General features: G+C 37.8%; 1 protein-coding gene across 1 annotated transcript in view; it reads right to left on the bottom strand.

Moving 5' to 3' along the window:
- The window catches only part of LOC134421017 (collagen alpha-1(XXVIII) chain-like), a 33,687-nt gene that overhangs the window by 396 nt on the left and 11,926 nt on the right, over positions 1 to 21,365 (bottom strand). The window contains exons 14-35 of the mRNA XM_063161397.1: positions 19,269 to 19,337; positions 18,770 to 18,838; positions 18,615 to 18,683; positions 17,380 to 17,448; positions 16,112 to 16,183; positions 15,469 to 15,537; positions 14,750 to 14,821; positions 13,823 to 13,891; positions 13,330 to 13,398; positions 11,551 to 11,619; positions 10,439 to 10,507; positions 9,915 to 9,983; positions 8,453 to 8,521; positions 7,678 to 7,746; positions 6,833 to 6,913; positions 5,779 to 5,814; positions 4,633 to 4,669; positions 3,947 to 4,504; positions 3,094 to 3,287; positions 2,418 to 2,505; positions 2,244 to 2,333; positions 725 to 913 (exon numbers count right to left, since the gene is read on the bottom strand). Of these exons, the coding sequence (XP_063017467.1) occupies positions 725 to 913; positions 2,244 to 2,333; positions 2,418 to 2,505; positions 3,094 to 3,287; positions 3,947 to 4,504; positions 4,633 to 4,669; positions 5,779 to 5,814; positions 6,833 to 6,913; positions 7,678 to 7,746; positions 8,453 to 8,521; positions 9,915 to 9,983; positions 10,439 to 10,507; positions 11,551 to 11,619; positions 13,330 to 13,398; positions 13,823 to 13,891; positions 14,750 to 14,821; positions 15,469 to 15,537; positions 16,112 to 16,183; positions 17,380 to 17,448; positions 18,615 to 18,683; positions 18,770 to 18,838; positions 19,269 to 19,337 (2,245 nt within the window). The remainder of the gene's footprint in view (positions 1 to 724; positions 914 to 2,243; positions 2,334 to 2,417; positions 2,506 to 3,093; positions 3,288 to 3,946; positions 4,505 to 4,632; positions 4,670 to 5,778; positions 5,815 to 6,832; positions 6,914 to 7,677; positions 7,747 to 8,452; positions 8,522 to 9,914; positions 9,984 to 10,438; positions 10,508 to 11,550; positions 11,620 to 13,329; positions 13,399 to 13,822; positions 13,892 to 14,749; positions 14,822 to 15,468; positions 15,538 to 16,111; positions 16,184 to 17,379; positions 17,449 to 18,614; positions 18,684 to 18,769; positions 18,839 to 19,268; positions 19,338 to 21,365) is intronic.

Genomic DNA, 21,365 nt, shown 5'->3' with positions numbered 1-21,365 from the left:
CTAGCTCATAAAAACTGAGGAGAGTTTACTGAAAAAAAAAAGGATGAAATGTACCTGTGATGTGCTTAGGGAAGGTGGGTAACTGAACCTCCTCCCTGTCTTGGGACCCAGAGAGCACGTAGACCACAAGTTGATGCATTTGTTGTATTTATCTGTATTAAGTAGTACTCTGCATGTAATTTGGAAGTTGATGTTTTGTGCTTTAGATAGTAAAATACTATTTGTGAGAATAGTTTCATTTAAAAGAAGTGAAGCTTTCATTGCAGAATCCATGCCAAATATTAGATTTCCATAACAAAGGGAAAAGAACTTACATAATGACCAAGGATTGGTTTTCAAAGCCATATATGTAGTTTAAAATAAGATCTAGTTAGTGATTGTACAATGCTAGTATTTAAAGATCTAGGTGAAGGAAGGGCAACTGTTATGACAAATGCTACACTGGTCTAACTATAACTGAGTAAAAAAGGAAATTTTGTACTCTTGATACTGTTGAAAATTTGCTGTTTTGTTATAACCCCTAGGCCACAGAAGAAATACTGAAAGTGTTTAAGTATGCTTGCATAGGTAGACTTTTTTAGTTAGAGGGCATGTGACTTCCTAATGTTAGCATTCTATAAATTATTTGGTTTGATTTTAGATACCACGCTGGATACTTGATAAAAAAGCCAAACAATCAATAGCTTCAACCTCACCATTTTTTATTGTAGAGACTAATTGCTACCTGCAGAAAAAACTACACAAGCCTGTGTGCATTCCTGCTCAGACTGAAAGCGGTTGGCATTTCCATGGCAGCCGCCATACCAAAACTGAGCACAGGCATTGGCGTGTGTGTCATAGTACCATCGGATTGTGTAAGCACGGCACGGCCCTTGCTCCAGCCTCAGCTTGCAGCGCAGGCCCACAGCACTTTCTAAAATGACAAAAAAAGAGGAACAGAAACCATTCAGTTTGTAAAAATCAATTATATTCCATAGATTTTACCTTTAAAACTCTTACTTTGGTTTTTGTTTTTTTCCTGCTAGTCTTGCACAATAGTTTAAGATTCACTTTTAGTTCTAAAGATGTTAGTATTGAAGACAAGTTATAAGTGCATCTTGGTAGTCAAATAGACTGTTCCTTTACTGGCATGATTCCGGTAATTCCAGAAATAAAAATATTATGACTCCACATACAAAAAGAGCGAACTATATGAATATGATAATTTTAAAATATATTTTTTGAAATCTGATTACATTCAACCAGTCTTGTGAGCAAACTGAAATTTTAAGCCCAAGAGCTGTAAGCTAGTTGCATCTGCTGCATCCTTCTGTATTACATTAATTTTCCTTCTGGTATGGGAGAAGGGACATTAAATACTCAGAAGAATATAAAACTCTTGTCTTGCTTTTGTGTGGTATTTGTGCTGCTTATCCAGTAAAATGATAGGAATCATGTACATAAGTTTTGAATTAAAAACTCCTACAAATATGGATTAGAGGACTGTGACATACTAATTTAGTCTCACCTTAATAACATCATGAGATAGAAAACAGTTTTCTGTGAAGTTTATTGTTGTGACTAATATTTTGTCTTTTGCAACTGGTATCTTGTCAGTTTTTTTTAAAAAAACATTAGCGCCAGAGACTGAATAAGTCATGCCACTGTTCCCAGGAAACATTGGGAGTGTTTCTATCACTCTCTTCTGTTGCTCCATCAAAATACACTATTACTGAAACTGAAAATGCCCCAAATGATGAACAAAATACATTTGGACATTTCATATAAAAAGAATCAACCCTTTAAGTACTCAGCTAATTATTATACTTAAAATGACTAAACACTGGTTTTTTCCTATTGCTCCTCTGAAAGAGAAAACCATTCTTTCTGTCCAATTCTGAAATCATTGTCTTTGCCTTTAGTGAAGTCTCCCCCTCTGTAGACTGCCCCTGCTTGGCTGATGAATGACCTGCTGACTGGCCCACCCTCAGTGAGCATTATGTTCTCCTTTTGATGCCCCTTAGGAGCTCCCTCTCAGGTTGTAGACAACCTTGCTTTTGCTTTAAGTGGAGCAGTGGGATCCAGAACTTGGAAAGACAAGAACTGCAACTAGATCTGTTATAAAATCCTGAAGCAACTTCTCTTCTACATCACAGACTCACAAAGTCTTTGGAGAATGGAACAAAATTACTCTGACTTAAAGCCTTATTAAAAGTTAGTACCAGGCAAAGAGGTAACAAAATGAAAAGTGGTCTGTTACCCACCAGGTCTTGGTGTGGGGCCTGCAGTTAAGAGAGATGATGTTATCCCTTTATTGGATGGTGGTTGTTTAGGTGAAAATAATGGTAACACAGCTGCAGGTGAAAAGGATCAAAATGAGACATTGATTTTTCGTCAGCCAAAAATGAGAATGAAGAAATGAATGACAATAGAAATACCTCTGGTGTTTCCTGTCAGCAGGGTTGGCTGTTGTTCTTCATCTTGTTCCTCTTCGTAGGCGTCATAGACTATGGAAGGTACGTTGGTCTGAAATGAGCATTTGATTTTTTTTCTTTCCAGATACTGTGAAGTGTTCCAAAGTGAACAAGCCCTCCATGTGTTTTTCCTTTGCATTTACCCTGACTTCAGTGTTAAAAACCAGAATTTCAACTTCTCCTGGTTGGTTTACCAGGAAAGTTGGCATATCTAAATGTTGGATAAATATTTTTTTTTAGTTGAGCTTTATGGAAGTTTATTTATAGACTTAGAATTATAATCTACAATTGAGTTCAATTACTGTTCTTAGACTTAATTATAACAGTGTAATTGCTTTTAATATTGTTATGATTCACACTGTGGCACAAATATTACTGTATTAAACAAAGGAATCCTTGTTACAATATCAGGAATAAGTTATAGCTATTAGTTAATTGCCTGCATGCAACATCAGAGCTCTTACTCAGAACAACCAGCTCTGAGCATACCAAGTTAAAGTACCTGTCCTGCAGAAAATTAGGGGAAATGGTACAAATTACGTTAGGTGGCACAGAAAGATATCTACTTTAAACTTCTGCTGAATTTTCATACCGGAGCTGATGGTTGAGGAAGATGGCCAAGACTCAGAGGACTTTCTACTGTAGATACTCTGAGTGTCTGTGCTGAAAGTGATTGTCTGTTAACATTGTTCTTCTGAAGTATGTAGTGTAAAGAACTTGGAGATACTGACTGGAACGATCGCCCACTAATGCTTGCACCATTTTCATTGTGGTTGTATAGTAAGGTGCCATGTTCATCTTCACAAAATTGATTTACTAATTTGGACTCCAGAGCTGTTGAAAAAAAATAATTAGAAAACATATCATAATGAGAAATTCAATGTATTCTTAAAATTTGGATTACTTATATATGTCGCTAATGTGCATGTAATCCAGAACTCCTTCAGATTGTTTACACACATCTAAGAAGATTATTCCAGATTCTTTGGAGTATGTTCTTTTTGGTCACAAATTTGCCAGCATGTAAGTCCTCTACATGGTAGAAAATACAGGGATCTTAGGTAAGGGTGTTCATCCAAGCTTTGTAATAACTACTATTTGTTAATGGGAAAATAATTGTCTATCTTGCTGCTGTGAATAACCTGAAAACATGAAATAACATGAAAACGGATTATTTCCCCAGGAAGTGAACAAGTAGCATTTATGACAATGGGTTTCATTCTGATTTACAGTCAGATTTTCAGTGTATGAGCACTTATTCATCTTAGAAAACTTGTTTAAGCAGCTGTTTTCCTAGACTGGGTGACTGACATTCCCCCATTGGCACGTTGCCCCATAATGTGACACCACAAACAAAAGGGATCTGTATGTCTAGATTCCTATTACTTTGCAGCATCAAAGCATATCCACAAAGGTAATGCTTGTCTCCCAGCCTGCCCCCTTGTGAGAAGCATCTGATGATATAAGGCAGAATAAAAGGTCACTGGACGCACCTGGGAGGGTGTTAAAGTCATCAATGAGATACATGTGCTCTCCATCTGGGTCTGAAGCAATCACATTCAGCTCCCTCACAAACTCAGCCTGGGTTGGATCTGAAGCATTTACGATTCCTATTGCGTACATTTCGATGTTTGCTGCGTGGGCCTCTCGAACAACAAGATCTAGTTTTACAGCTTCTCTCTTGTCTGTTTGGCCATCTGTTAGCACAATGGCCACTTTCCTCACCCCTGCTCGAGCACCAGAAAATCCTTCCTGGGTTGCTTTGCGGATGGCAGTTCCTGTGTAAGTGCCTTCTCCCATGTACTGCATTTTTCTAATTGCTCGCTTGACATCCTGGCGGGTTGGATACTTGTTGAGTCCAAATTCTAGCCGAGCTTCTAAACTGTACAGCACAAGGCCAACTCTGGTAGCATTTCTGCCTACAGTTACTCTGTCTACTAAAGCAGTTACAAAGTCTTTGATAATCTCAAAATTTTCTGGTCCTACACTCTCAGAGCTGTCAATCACAAATACAAGCTCCATAGGAATTTCCTTACATTTAATACTGCAACCTACAAAGGAAAAATAAAAGAAACCCAGATCACAATGACTTGATTTGGCATGCTTTAGGAAAAGAGAAGAATGCAAATGTAATGAAAGAAATACAGAATTTGAACGTAAAGATTTCCTGAGTCCTTACCACATATCTCTTTTATTAGTTTAATGATATCTTCTCTCTGGATGTGAAAAAAATTAAATATTAAAATATTTTACAATTTGCCTCTTTTAAATGACCTATAATTTTAACACTTACAAATATTTTGTTTATAATCAATTGTTGTGTCCTACAGTGACTTAGAAAAATCTTACTGTTTAACTTCCAAACTTGGGAATGAGTTCCACATGTTACAATAAACTATTTCATATGCATACAGGAATCAATAACTTGATAACACATTAACATCTCTATCTAAAACAATTAGCTCCTGCTATTTCAAAAAATGTTTTGTGATTAATTGATTCTATTTAAACTGAAAGGCATATATATTTTAGCATCTGCATAATATGATATCCCTTTTAAATGTAGTGGGAGCAGAGAAATAGACGCAACTTGAGGAAGCGTAGGATTGCTTGTAGTGAGCTGACAGATGCCAGGGCACCAGTACAGAATGGGAGTTGTCAGCCCTGATGTACCTGGCCCACAATTACCAAGCCTTCATCAGCACAAAACCCCAAAACTGCTGCCTTCAGAGCTGTCTGTCAGAGCAATGAGGGCTTCTGTGGCATGTGAACAAAGTGTTTCCCAGAGCAATCATTTGTTACATATTTTGAAGTGCATGACAGGACTCATCTGGCTTTGAGTCAATCTTTCAAATACAACCTTTTGCTACTGCTTCTCAGCTTTCATCATAAACTGTAGTAATATTTATATACTCACTGATATACTTTGCTGAATTTGACTCAAATGTGGTACAGGCTTAGCAGAAATATAAATAAGTTCCTAGCATGATAGACCATGACAAGTTTGAAGATCTTTGCTCTTCATACTCTTAAATACTTGCAAAAAAACCTTCCTGCAGCAAGTACACACCTGGGTAATCTAACACTAGCTATAAAAGAACATATAGCAGAAAAATACCTAAAGTCACCAGGAACTTTTAATTCAATTTCAGGATAAAGTAGATAAGAAAAAATCAGAAATCTTTGAGTTGGTTTCTTTCTATATTATTTCTGAGTTGGCTTCTAATCAGAAAGCTCTTTCCAAAATAATTAAAAGACTACATTTCCTCTGATAGTGTTGTTTATATCTTGCTGTAATGGGATTTAAATAATAGAATTTGCTTACTGATAGGCCTTGGTCTCCCTTTGGTCCCATCTTGCCCTGTAACAGTGATTGCTAATTAAGTTGTTGCAATTAGATAGTAGCATTGTAATTCAGAATACAACTTCATCAATACTGTTATTAGAATAATATTTTTCCAATAGAAGTTAAACTAGAAAACGTGTGGTCCTGATGCACGTGCACTGCCTTGTGCATGTAGTACCTGCAGCCTCCTGAGGAGGTTTGTGGGAAGTGGATGACCTCAGGTGTCCCACTGGGTCACTGACTGGCAGTTGTCCCTCACTGCTGTCCTGGTTTTGGCCAGGATAGAGTTCACTTTCTTAGTTGCTGGTTAGTGCTGTTTTGGATTTACCATGGCAATCATGTTGATAACACTCTGTTGTTTTGGTTGTTGCTAGTGCTGCTTACCCACAGTCAAGGACTTTTCAGTTTCCCATGCCCTGTCAGTGAGAAGCTGCACGAGGAGCTGGGGGAGCATGGCCAGGAGAGCTGGCCTGGCCAGGCCAAAGGGATATTCCAGAGCATGGAGGGCACTCCCAGCACAGAAACTGGGGGAGTCAGCTGGGAGGGGCCCATCAGTGCTCAGGGGTGGGCTGGGCATCCATCACAGGGTGGGGAGCAGTCTTACTGGGCTTCACCTGGCTTTTTGTGATTATGACTATGGTTATTATTATAGACTATTATTTTCATAGATTCAGTTATTAGACTGGTTTATATCCATCCATGAGTCTTTAGCTTGTTAGGTGGGTTTTTTAACTTTTTTTTTTCTAATTTTCCTCCCCATCACACCAGTGTTGGGAGGTAGATGATCGAGTGGCTGTGTAGTATTTAATTGCTGGTTGAGTTCATGACAACTGCCTTAAGGAAGAAACCACATCCATCTGGGAAGTGGGGTATTAATCAAGTAAGTGTCTTCTTTGTGCTTTTAAAGTTTTTAATAGTTTCAGTTTCTTGAAAGTTTCAGATTATATGTAATTAAAGAGAAAGAAGAACACACAGCCCAACTTTGTTTCTGAGTGGTTTACAAAAACATCTGCGATAAACCTGAGTTACTCACAGGTTCTCCAGATAAACCAGGGTCACCCACATCACCTTTTTCTCCTTTTTTCCCCTTGTCACCTGTAGCTCCTCGATCTCCCTTTAAAACCATGGTGGTAAGCAGACAGAAATTGTAAGTCAGCTTTTGTTACACTTTTCAAATTTCTCTGTCATAGCCTTTGTTGAATGCACATTAAGGTGGTGACATAAGTTAGACATCTTTGTTAGAGATCATTTAAATAAATTGGTACTTTGTGAATTTCATTAATAACTTGTAGTATTGGCTAAGCATTTTTATGGGAAAAAATACATGAAGTGGTTTGAACAATGAAGCATCTCAAGCAACTACATGCAGACTGAGAGGTTTTATGGGCTATTGCATGATGGAAATTATTATCTGTGCCTTAGAAAAATAAGATAACACTGAAGAAATTAATAAAGGGAATATCACTCTGAGAAACTTTTTAGCCCAGAAAAGGTGTTTGGCATAGCAAACAGATGCATCTTGGTTTGATTTTTAGTAGACTTAGTACAGCCTTTCTGAGCCACTGTGATCGCATTTAAAAACTGATTCCAGCCCACCATTCTCTTTTTCTTAACATTGATTTAGTTAGAAAATTTTGCATAGCAGATAGGTGAAAGGAAGTGATATTAAATCTAATACTTATTTTAATAATAAAATAATAATATAGCTTCTAATAACAATATAACTTCTAACAAAAATATAATCTTCTGGTGTCTGGGGCTCCTTTTACACAGAATTCACATGCCTTCAATGAGAACTGACAGTAAAAGATCATTTGGAGTGTGTTGGCTTCCATCTAGGGCATTATCTCACTATTATCTCTGATTTAGACATCATACCTTCTCTCCCAGAAGCCCATCTCCAGGGGGGCCTCGTGGTCCTGGCATTCCTTGAATGCCTTGTTCCCCCTAATGATAAAACAGGTAGTGATATTAACCCTTTGTAATCATTCATCACACAGTAATTTAAAATGTTCAAAGGGAAAGTTTTTTAAACTGCATTTTAACTAGGATCTTGAGGCACTTGAGACAATGTAGTAGCTAACTTATATTTCTCAAATACTTCTTCAGTATAAAGATAGACAATATTGAAAACACTTATGATCATTATTGGATTTAATTTTAATTTGATTGCAGTTTTATTTTTTCCCCTCTTTCCATCCCATTTTATACCTTCTCATTTTGCCTTTATTTCTATCTTTTGAGTCTGTCTCATCTGACTGATGCTTTGGGTAAAAGTGCATATTACAAGGCAAAATTAATAGTACTCACATTCAGGATGGAGGCTTTTTCTCTACTCAGTAGAGTGGTAGTACACATAACTAATTCAGACTGTTTCTGTGGGCATGAGAGTTGAGGAAGAGGGAGTGGTATTTTTAATTTTGTAAAGGTATCTTTAACTGATAAAAGTTCATTCTTCTTTCCTCAACACACACATGCTTGGGCAAGTTTGCAGCAGCAGACAGAACGTACTGTGCAGGTGCTCACATTATCCTTCTCATTTTCTAGCCTGAGGCTCTCTGCACATGAGAAACAATGTGAAATCTCCTTAACGCCGTGATGGTCAGATTGACCACTCGGCACAGGTTAAATATTGAACTCTGAGTCTCTTTACCTTAGTTCCTTGAATGCCTTCACCAGGAGGTCCCAGAGAGCCAGGTGGCCCTGGGCGTCCTATGCTTCCCTAGAGGATGTTCATAATAAAATACACAAGAAATTGTTATACCACTGTGTAATTTCTTGTCCTTCCTCTACCCTCAAACATGGCTTTTTATAAGTAGTGGAAATCAGGCTGGTTTGCTCTAGCTGAGAAATACTCTTTTTGGCCTTTGTCAGATTTTAATAATCCAGTTTATACTTTGAAGGAGTCACTTAGCTTAATACTTAGTGAACATGAATCACCTTGCTGATAGAGATATATGCTGCATTGAAGGATGGATTTTATTGGTGCCACATTGGGGACTCAATTAAAATTTAAGAGAAGATTATTATTGTTTTTTTATTTTTTACCACCATTACACAGCAAGACCTATACATATACATACTAATGTGGCATTGCAAAGAAACACTTGTTGCTAATTTATAAGCTCGTTTTCAATAGAACTCTGGGGAAAATGTTCCCATTCCGTGTTACTCACTGGAAGCAATCAAAACCCACACAGTACATATTAATTTTATGTCTGTACTGCTATTCTAGTAACCCTGCATGAAATCCTCAATTTCCTCATTTGTGAGAATCCCATGGACATGCTGTCTCTTGGTACTAGTGCTGCCTGAGAAGGTGCTTTGCTTCACCACTGCTTTTCTCTGGACACTGCCTTCCTGCCAATGGCAACTGGATCTCAGGGACCAGTAAGTCACAGTGTGCAGGTAACTCCTTATTATGTTGCATCATCTTTGCATTTGACATTGTTGAGTTCCTTTAAATTTACATTCAAACAATTTCTTTTGTATTCAATAGACTTCTAAAACAGCTGTAGAAGCATGAGAGTTTCCAGTTAGGGAGGTGAAATTTGCTTTTTATACAGTGCTTTTTATAGTTACAGTTTTTTTTAGGCCTTTGTCATGGTTACAAAATAATTACAAATATAATCCTTTTTGCAGGGATCAATCCTCATACTGGCTATTAGATGATTATTTGATTTATACAATAAAAAAGAGGAGTTAATTCCAAAAGAACTCAACAGTAGTGCCTATAGCTGTAACAGTAGTATAGGCAACACATAGTAAGTACTTGCCTGGCCCTTAATTCTGACCAATGCTAGGTCTGAAGAAATTTTTGCCACTCTGTTGCAGCTAATGTCTGCAGGACCTAAATGTTTTGTCATTGATCTTTCACTGCTTGGTTATCACCTTATCATTTATCATATGCAGCCACAAGGAGGCTATGTCTTATGGCTAGTCACCAGAAATATTTTTGATTTTCTACAAAATAAAGATTATTTGTTGGATTAATTGTTTCCAGTGAAGACAGTAAACATGCAGATGTCTATACATAATCACACATTTGTATGGTATACTTCCCCCCCCATTTTAGAAATTAGACAAAGAGAGACATAGTTGTTTAAATCTCTTACTTTTGGTCCTGGCAAGCCTTTTCCTGGGGGACCAGTGGGGCCAGCTGGTCCTCTACTACCAGGATCACCCTGAAAGCCAATACTTTAAGAAATAAGTAGTGAATACCAAAGTTTAATGTATCTCTAGAACTCCAAGCATCTGTTACACCCAAATGGGACAAAGAGAAGAGAACTATTGAACTGTGCAAGTCCAAACAATGCCAACCCAGGGATATTGCTGGCAGGGCAAGGAAGGTATTGGGGATAAACAGTGGCTGGTGGTGTAAATGTATTCAAGTCAATTATGCACAGTTACACAGGAATTACAATTCCCATATTATAAAATGAACTCCAGATTCTCCAAACAAAAAAAACCAAAAAAATTTAACAAACCTAAACCAAAAAAGATCTACCTTTTATATACTGAGAAGAAAGTTAAAGCTGGATTAAATAGGAATTCTGACTGTGACCTATAGGTAGGAATTGTATCTCTATGAAGTAGAGTATACACAAGTATTTGCTTTCCTAGAACTTGAAGCCTGTACCTTAGGTCCTGGTAGTCCAACTCCATCTGGGCCTTGCTCACCGGGAATCCCAGGGAGGCCTGGCAAGCCCTGAAATTGTATGCACAGACAAAATATAAATTTAATTTACAGCTACATTGACTACATCCATTTGTTAATATTTTCATGGTAGTGTTTAAACTATATTGGCTCTTAATGGGATCACTGTGATCTACAACTGGTTAAACTTTACTCTGATATGCCAGAAGTAGTGTCAGTAGCATTTACATGTGTGTTGCATGTCATGCAGGAGCTTGAATGTGTTTAAAGGTAGAGGGGTCTAATATGGAGAGGCAGTTGCAGAAGTAGTTCTTCATTGGGTTGCACAAAAATAGCAGAAAGTATTATAAATCAATTTCCTTGTTGATATTTGTTAATTTTGGTTCCTCGGTGTGGCAAATGCAAGCACTTTTGCTGTTGTGTTTAGCATAGGCAAATGCAAGTATGTGTGCTCCAAACTCCCTGCCTGTAGCCAGCAACCTTTCTGAGCCTTCCTCACTGCACAGGCAGGTAACTGCCATGGCTGGTGGAGCACACTGAGAGCAGACTGGATGTGTGAGCTCAGCATTGCACACATGTGCAGGGAAGGGAGAAGAAGGAGCCTTTTCTCTTTGCATCTCTTTGAAGGGATTGGTTATATCTACCAATAAAGGCCTCTGTAACCATTAGTTCTGGCTCTTTGCGCACCAGTTGCTGTTTCAGTGGTTCTGGGATGTATATGGATCCAGCTGCTTAGCTAGATTGTATTTTCCTGTTTGGGAATAAATTTTGGACGGTTGGGCAGAAGACAGGACCCTGCAGGAAGATTTTGAGGGAACAGATTGAAACATCAGTGATACTTTGGCAAAAAGAACCCACCTGGAATATGTTACAGGGTGTATCAAGAGAAAAGGACAGAGATGATCTTGTGCTATTTCAGAGAGAGATTTCATGTTATTCTGTGTTGAAGTGCATTTCCACAATTGAGGAGTTTTAGGCTTTTTAGGCTTTTAGACCAGCAAATCTTTCCTAGCATGTCAGACACGTAGGATAATCCCTTAGGCGTAGCACTTATTTCTTCCCAATTCACAGAAAAGAAAAATCTATAAACTTACAGGTGGGCCGGGATAACCATCTCCTTTTTGCCCAGAGGGCCCAGGGGGTCCTGGAAGGCCTTGGTCACCCTGATGAAGGCAGGAGAAACACCTGAGTGAATGCCAAGACAATTGCTAGCAGGAAATTATCCATGAAAGTCAAACTCACTTGGCAAATACACTATCATTTGATTTTATCTGTCTATCCGCTAATGTATTTTACTATGTGAATTATTATATTTTAGGTTTATTTAATCCTGGACTAAACCAGTGACATTTAATAGTGCTCATGATCTACACTTCTGAGTCACTAATTTTAATATTTTTCAAGACCTCTGTCTGTTGTCATTTGTGGCCTACTTATAAGAAGAAATTACTTTAGTGGTATTTCTCATATATTTATCATAATTTGTTCTAGAATTCTAATTTCCTGTAATGCTGTGGAACCGCATTAGACCTTTTGAGTATAACAGGATCTTCCTATGGGAAATGTACAACTAAACTCCTTTCATGGATCCAGACAGCTGGAGTATCTCAGGAACAGATTTACCAAGAAAACTCAGAGGACCTTAACCCTCCCAGCCACACTGGGGGGTGCAGTGAGTTGCTCAGTTGCTATAGAATAGATGGTCAAGATTGCATTTGTTCCTGTAGCTACCCAAAATATGGGTATTTAAAACAGTGGCAAAAAAAGACCCATGCAAAAATAACTTTAAAAAATTAGGCTGTAAAAAGCTTTACCCTCTATGGCTTTACTCTGTGTGCTTGTGTATCTAAGAACTAAACAAAAGCAGAACCACTAATGCTGACAAAGACAGCAAGAAGTGAAGAATGTAGTCACAGAAACATGCAGTATTGCCCAATTGAAAGAGCTTTGGGGGGCTCAAGGTTGAGGGAGAGAGACTTGCCACTCTGAGCAAAGGATATGCTTGCAGTTGATTATTTCCTGTTAGATCCCCAGAAATGGGACAACATGAAGTTCTCTGAATTGACTGTTCTATACCAAAAAATTATGTGATTCCATCAGCATATTCTCCTCCTGATGAAAATAAATGTAAAAATCTTGAAAACCACTGACTGATCAAAAAGAGATAGAGATTGTCACGTGTTTCTCATGCTTCAGTTACTCTGTTCAGTTGACTCAAAGAACAAGGGATTAGGGATGTATTCAAAAGTACTATCAATCTCACTAAGAAAAAAAGGTGGTGGAGGGGCAGGCAAGATCCGGTATATTTGGAGAAACACAGGTTTGTATGTCCTGAGTTTGTTGGTCTCCAGACAAAATCTTTGCTGGAATGAAGAGTGGCTTATGAAAGTTGAATCTAGGTACCACTGAGGCAGTGGTACACAGAAGCCATTAGAGATTAGCTACATATTCATGTTCTTCTTACACTAGAACCCTGTGTTGTGAGTGTTATGAAGTTAACCCTGAAGTTATGAATGAAGCAAAGGAGCCTGGCTGAGAAAAATCAGCTGCTTGCTAATTAACATGTAGGCTCTTGTAAGCAGTGTTAATGGGGTGTTCTCTCTGAATTCACACCAGTTAGAAACAGTCATTCCTCTCCTGGTTCTCTGCCATCTGAAAGATTACAGTTACAGACTCTGGAGGATTGACCATCCATGGTTATCCAGCTCTGCAAATCCTTCTACTCTGCCAGAGTTGTAGGACACACACATTAACTGTGGGACATTTCAGTGGAACACTGTGGCCATCCTAGGAGGTTTGTTGCTGCTTCACTGAAATCCTCCTGCCTTATTTTACAGTTGTATCAGAAATCAGTTTAACAATTTAGGAGCTACCTTTGCCCCAGGAAGCCCAAAACCTGGTTCTCCAATTGGTCCAGCAAGACCAGGTAACCCAATGTCACCCTGCAATGAAGAAAATAAATCCTCTGCTTACATATCTTATTAAACACCACAGGCTGTGGGTTTCTTTTGTACAAATTCATATATAATGAACATAACAGCTCATTTTATTTATTGCTATTGCAAACATTAAAAACACCAAAAGCATAAATGAAAATGAAAGAGTAAATAGAAAAAATACAAAGAATAAACAAATGTGCTTTGATATCCAAAGTTACTCAATATAAAGAAATGAACAAAGGTAGGTCACACCTCAAGCTGCCATACAATTAATACCAGGGCACAGTGGTAGCTAGACTGGATGCAATCCAGAGGAAGTCTTAGTTGACCTCATAAGGCTGGAATTGTTGACACAAATATTAACATAGCCTACTTCAGTTTTTCACCCTGGGTTTCTAAGCACTAGGAGATGGAATGTGGATGGTACCTTTGGTCCAGGCACAGATCTACCAGGAGGGCCTGGCATTCCAAGACGTCCTGGTGCACCAGGCTCTCCCTGCAGTGAAGGTAGGAGAGAAAAAACAGTGGATTTTTCTGAAAGTGAGCAGGAAAATCACACAGAGAAAACATTTATGCAACAATTTACATTTAATTCCATTAAAATTTGATTAGAATTTCTAATAAGTATTCTATGCAGAGATCAATCTAATATTTGGAGAACTGATAACTACCATATTCTGTTTTCTCCATGGAAATGAGATTCTTCTCACTCACTAAACAAACGTTTTTAGAAGTCCCTTTCTTAGTGTATTCAAGGCTTGGTCCACCACATGCAGTGCTCAAGACTCCCTGCCCAGCTGGGTAGGTATACTGAAAACATTTATACATTTCTGTTAGAGTAGATTTTTTAAAATGTATCTTTCAGTTTACTTTTTTTGGCTCTTTTTCATTTTTGGGGAAATACTCTTGTGTGTATAAATAGCAAAAGAATAAGGAACTGGAGGATAAACCTGGAGTAGCTTTCATTAAGTACTGAGTATTTTAACAGAAACTCCAAGTCCATAAAAGAATGTCAGGTATGAGTCAGTGTAAGGGAAAATAAAGTCCTGTCATGTATTTATATGCCATACACCATACTATCTTCTCAAATATTTCAGTATAAAAATAAAAGTATATAGCTTTACATTTTCCAAGCCAACAGGGAAGCAATATGGTAAATGCAAAGGGTTTTAAAAAACACTGCCAGTTGTTGGTAGGGATCATGGGGATTCTTGCTAAGAGAAGCCTTTGCTGAACTTTTTTGAAATTATTTTTTTATAAAGTGAGTTCATTCTAGAGCAGTTGTTTCTGAGATCTGGAACAATGTACAGCTTTGGGAGAGTATTTTACACATATAACACAGCAATAAACTCACTTTAGCTCCAACAGGTCCAGGCATTCCTGTTGGTCCTGTTAATCCACGTGCTCCTCTCTGTCCTTGATCTCCCTACAGAAATGGAAAAGACATGTCACACATGTCAAATAATTTAAGAATGTATTAACTGAAATCAATTGTAAATGTCAGTAAAGATAGAAAACATCTATTTGTAGGTGGTGCACATGAGCTGTTCCTATTGCCTTCACTGGCAAGTCAGTTAATTCTGCTCAGGAATTGTCTCCAAAAGTGTTGGATTTGTACAATTAAAAAGGCATAGATTTCATCTGAAATTAAATCAGTTTACCACAGAATACTGTGAAGAAAATAAAAGCCAAAAGGAATCTTAAAGGTTGAATAATTGCAGCTGAAAAGCAAGTTAAGTAATTACATTAAAAAGATAATAAGAAAAATAATCAAAACAGGAAAATATAATCCAGCTGCTAGTACTTGGTTCTTTTTTTAATTTGAAGGCAAATAGGGCAAATTAATTGATCACAAAGAAAAACTAAGAATATTGTAAATTTCTCAAGATAAAATTGGCTGTTCAAGCAGATTACTGGGCTATAATAATTACAACAAAAAATGAAACAACTATGAGTCCAGAATAATATTTTTTTGTTACTTATATTGGACAAAAAAAAAAAAGAGAAGTCTTTGCCAAACCTATTCCTGGAACATTCCAATTTTGAGTGACACCTTTAGTAAGAAATCCTCACCTTTTCCCCCTGTATTCCAATCCCTGGAGCACCTTCAGGACCTCTAGGACCAGGCAACCCTGGTTCACCCTTGAATAGAAAAATCAAAGGAGTGTCTCAGAGCACTGCATGGACATGGTGCAAGACAAACTTGGCATTCCCTTGAACAAGTTCATGAAGACCATAGACCTTTCAGAGTCAGTGACAAAACTCCCACTGCTGTCAGGTGTGTCCAGGGGCTCTTTCCCATATTCAGAAGCGAGCACTGTACAACTCCATGTGGAATGTGAGAAGTAGCACATTTCCTGAGAGACAGCTGAACCCTGAGTATATAACCTTAAATTCTGAATCTATTAAAAAACACAGTCACAAGGCCAGTTAAGCTTGCCCATAGCCATTTTAGTGGTTTCCCTCCTGAACTGCAGGGTTTCCACAAAGCACACAAGAGTAAACAAGATAAGGCAATGCCCCACCCCAAAACATTAGAAAAAGTGAAGTTTTTCCTAAAAAAGTATATTCAAAAGAGATTTTTTTTCTGAAAAAAAACGTGGTACTTTTTTCCCCTTGTCCATGATCACTCTCTCTTCTAGGTTTGGGTGTCAGCACAGGGAGAATAGCAATGCTTGGGGTGAAGCAGAGGGACTGCAGAGAGAGATGAACCAACCTTTTGTCCAGGGGCTCCATCTTCTCCTGGAAGACCAGGAAGACCTGCCAGTCCTGAAGGCCCTGGATCACCCTGACATCAGTAAAAAGTAAGTTCTTCTATTAAATGCAGGCTCAGTACTCTTCCTTCTCTGAATTAAGGAAATCTATTTAATTTTTTTTAACTTTAAATATATTTGTAGAAAACATTTATGCATGTGAAGTCTTGTCTTTTTTTATGAAGACAGTTCTCATTACTTGGTACTATCCTACTGTCTGATTGTTTTGAAGTGTGCATTTTATCTATGCAATTAAAATTATTAGCTGTTAATGATTCAGCTTATTCTTAAAAAATAATGCAATCATTTCATTAAGTGGCAGCATATTAAGGAAATATCAGATATAACTGATTATGACACAATGATTGACATCTTGCTGATGAATATCAATACAAATCAATTAATGTCATTGGAATTATCATGGCCCTAATTATGTAAGATCCAGGAGCCTGACTTGATTTTAGATGAATTTGTGGTGAAATGGGTTCTATCAGTTTTATTGTCTTTTGTGAAATTAAAGAGAGAAATGGAATAATTTTCTTTTCCAGCCACTGTCAGAAATCCCTAACAAACAAGAGCAAAACCAGGATAGCCTTGTGCCTTTCCACTGTCACAAAAGTACTTTTTCATTGATTCCCCTATTCTATGTTAATCTGGCTGTTAATGCCATAGGGACTGGGTACTGTTTGGGCACTTCAGCACTAAGACAATCTGGTTACAGCTTCCTCTCCTCTTAGCAACTCAGCTGTTCTTTCTGTCCACCAGCACAGCTTGTGTCTTTTATGAAGGTGTGAGGATGTAGCTGCTCTGTTTCCACTATATTCTGTGTGGAAAGGGAAGGAGCAGCCCAATAACCACTGTTCTGGGCTTTTTTTCACCTCTCTGCTACAGTGTAGCTTACACTTGGGGCGGTGAGTTCTGCAGCTGTTCAATATTCTGGATGGTTTTCTGCACAGAGCTGTAGGTGAGCTGTGTGCAATGATGACTTGAGCGTGAGCCAGGCAGGTGGAAGTTTCCAGTCACCACAAATCTTACTATTTTTTACAGAACAGGGGTATTTAAAATGCTGCCATATCTGGAGGTCATTGAAACTCTCTGTTAAAAATTCAAAATACTGAGAATCTAAAAGTTATTTCTAAGCCTGTTTTTATGTGGCTTCAGAAAGCATACTTAGGAAATTTATAATCCAAATGAATAAATAGATTAAATAATTCCTCTGTTAACAATGTACCTTAGAACCAGGTTCTCCAATACCTCTTTCTCCTGGCACTCCAGTCTCTCCTGGTAAGCCTTGTTCACCCTTAAACAGATATTAATTTTTAACAGCATTATTATGAAAAATATAAAAGCATATGGTTCATTGTGTAAATTTTAGGAAAGATTAGTGTAATCTTGTCTGTAGTAAGAAGTGTTAAACCCTTGGTCACAAAGATTGGCAATTTGCCTCATGCTTTGAGCTGTCACCAAGGAGCTGTTAGTGGAAATTATTAATGCTGTAAATCTACACTTGTATGTCCCTGGGAATCCTTCCTGCCAAAGAGCTGATATTTCAGGAGCATATATGACATCCAAAGACAAATGTTTTTTTTCACTTTTTAGTAGTGGTAATCATATCCCTGCACAGTCACTTAAAGTGTAAGAGGTGATACTTGATTCTGCAAAGTTCTTTACTTGTCACAGACACTTGACCCACTTACACCTCTAGTTCCTTTATACCATGCTTTAATAGCCTTAAGTCATTCAGAAATTTGTCACATCTTTCAGGAAATTACTTTAAATCTCCATTCCAAACACCTCTAGGGTGATGTCTTTCATTAACAGTTCTGTATTTTGTGAATCAGTTAAGGCTAAGTTGTTCTGAGAGATTTTCTTCTGAAAAAGTAGTCTTCCTTGCACCATGGACCATTTTTAACATCTCGATACGTAGATACAAATTCAGGTGAGACAATAGGTAGGAGAAGTTGCAAGGAAGGCAGTCAATCTCTAATGTATCTATGTATGTATTTTTCTGGAATGGAAACAGTACAGTGAGAATAAAAGATGATATGGAAATTGGGATGGTCCTCTCTTTTAAGGGCAGCTAGTTTTTGTAACAGGTTTACTGCACCTCCACTTGCCATGAAGAAACCACAAGCTCAGGGCAGACAACCCTCTCAGTGGAAGTGTATCAGGCAAAGTGCAGCTCACTGTCTGGGATGTGGCACCTGAAAGCTTCTGTGTGAGTCAGGCAAAAACCTAAATAAGTAGCCATGGCATTAGTTTACCAAGGCTTTTCAGTGGAGTAGGATCTGCTGTGTGGTTTATAATATCAATAAAGAAAATATTTTCCTGCATCTATGACAATACTTAGATTGGTTTTCAGCAATCCAGTTTAATGTAAATATTTACAGAGATAGACCATTTCTTGATCATGAAACATAATGATAAAAACAGCACAGTAGCTTTTACTTCAGAAAATTCCCTGACCTTTGGTCCAGGTATCCCCTGTCCTGGTAGCCCTCTAGAGCCAGGTGGTCCTTTTGGGCCCTCCACTCCCTGAGAAGAGTAGTTAAGTAATTATTAAAGAATAAAATAGTCTTTGTTACTATACACTGAAGTGTGGGGTGAGGGGAAAATTGTACCTTTTCTCCTTGAATTCCAATTCCAGGTAATCCAACTGATCCTGGTAAACCAGGGGGGCCACACTCACCCTGGCAAACAAAGTACAGTAGCTTAGTTGTGGAAACATACAGAAACAATCTGGGACAACTCTCATGCTAGTCAGTACATGCTGGCTTCTTCTGAAGTCAGTAAAGCTGGGGATCTGACCTTTTATCTTTCACACATGCATTTATTCCCCACTGGTTCAGTTGCAAACAACCTAGTCTCTTTTTCCCTTTTTAAACCTTAACTTTCACACAGAATCAGATGCTTTTCTAACATCTTCTATTTTGATATGAGGAGATATTAAAATGGGTGGGGAGAATTTATTTGGCATAAATCTCTACTAAATACCACATTATCCAGTGTCTTTTATGGGTTCCTTGCCTCATTGTACCTTCTGCAGTGAGTATCAACCCTGTATTCCCTGTATAGGATTTATTTGCACTCCATTAATCCCCTGGTGTATTTACTGCTCACCTTGTCACCTTTTATGCTGATGCCTGGAAGTCCACGAGGGCCTTTTGGTCCATCAAAGCCACGATCTCCCTACATGAAAAAATAATAAGTTGTTAACTGTGGAGACACACAGCTGTTCTCTCTGAAGTAACTAGAGACAGTGTTTTCTCTCTCATAATGAAAACCAAAATGAAAAGAACCAGAAAGCTGCTCCTGCATCTCTGTTCCAGGATACCAAAGAGATTATCTTTTCAAAAGAGGTTTCCCTGCAATTTGAAATTGCTGAATTGCTGATGAAAGAGCTGAACAAGCTTCTTTTTTATCTTTCTGCCCACCTCAATTACTTAAGGTCCCGTTCTGCTTCCTCTCAAATCAATGGCAAAGCCACAGCTGATTTAAAGGCCTGCAGGGATGAGTATTGAGACTAACTAAAAACTGAATTCTGCTTATTTTTTTTCATGGGTTAATCTCATTAAAGTGTGGGTTGATCTCATTGAAGTGGGGTAATTAGGCTCTGGCTCCCACTAAGCATTTGCCAGGATGAAGACAGGTAGACTGTATTGTTATAGAAGTTTATTTGTAAATGTCATTGTCTTTCTAAATGTTCATTTACAAAATAGTGGTCTTGGGGAAAGTGCCAGTTACTAAAAAAGCTACAAATATTGTGCTTTTCTGTACTTCTCTTAATAAAACATGTACAGGCAGATGTCAGCTTGTTTAAATAGCAAAAAAATCACCCAAGACAATAAAATTACACCCCAGACAGATCTTTTCTATCCTTAGTAACCAATTCCATAATTTTAACTTTGACAGGAATTCCTTATGAGGATTTGTATTTAAAATAACATTCTTTACTCCTGATGCTTTAGAACATCTGCCTTCATTATCCTTTTTACTAAACTGTGAGCTTGTAGTAAAAAGACTTGAAGAAAACAACTGCAAATTTGCTTAGATTGACAAATCACCAGTTTAAAATGTGTTTAAAACCAAAGAACTGACATGCTTGGCAGCCATAGATTGGATTAGAGATACATATGGACTCTGTGCTTGGCTCCAGGTCAGACTTGGCAATAAAAAGTAGTACATTTTTTATAGAATGAAGAGTTCCAATAATGCTGACAGAATGTCTCTGATTATTTTATTCTGCCTATCCATCTCAACTGCCTAGTAGTTTTGGTTAGATTATGCATTCATCTGTGCTTGTTCCCACTGTGCCCTGTTGCTGTGTTTTAGTTACTAGTTGTAGTTTTTCTTCCCACATGAATTGGTATTTCAGTGGCAATTCAGTGATTTTGAAATGCATTTTCTTCAAATTGTATTTTTGTTAGTTTTCATTCATGAGATCTGCTAAGCAGATACAAGCCATCAACAAAGAGGTTAAATAATTTCTATAATTCATCATCATAAAATACACACTGGATGTTTGAAGATATTATGTTGCTAGCAGCAGTTAAATTTCAACCTGGCTGACAACAAGTATTGTGCTAAGCAGAAATCCTAAGATTTTTAGTAAAGGGCTACTCTCAGAGAAAATTTAGTTGGGCTCTGCATCTGTGAAACCATTTATTATTGTTTTCTCAAGCAGAATTGGTGCTTGCATAAAAATGAGAAAACTGTTTAGTTGCTCATTTAGTTCATGTACAATCTGTGTCACTTTGTTATTTGTAACCAAAGGCCAAAGCAACAACTCAGCCTAGGAACTGGTTTTCAGTGGGCAGCAAAGGAATCTTCCAGTAAGTCCATCCATGTAGTACAACTACCAGTCTCATTACTGCCACTGGATCTGCACATTAGTAACAGCACCTTTCTTTTCCAACAAACTGAATTCAGTCTTCTGCTAAAATGAATACACAATGTCTGAGGTATGTAAGAAGCTTGGAAGCTGTCTTTATAGTGACAGTAAAGATCTCTATATAAGGATTAAGAAAAAAACCCAACAACAAAATGCTAGATTTTCATCTAGGAACCTTTTAATGGTATTTTATTTAGAGTCAAATGCTTTAGGCTGTTTTAAAATTATGGAATTCATTCCAGGCTTAGATCCCACAAATCAAGCATCAGGTAAATTAAATACTGGCTTTACAGGCCCCAAAGGCTAGCTATGCCTACAAGTCATGT

The sequence above is a fragment of the Melospiza melodia genome, chromosome 8, assembly GCF_035770615.1.
Source record: "Melospiza melodia melodia isolate bMelMel2 chromosome 8, bMelMel2.pri, whole genome shotgun sequence".
Classification (NCBI taxonomy): domain Eukaryota; kingdom Metazoa; phylum Chordata; class Aves; order Passeriformes; family Passerellidae; genus Melospiza; species Melospiza melodia.
This window is presented reverse-complemented; position numbering and strand designations above follow the sequence as displayed.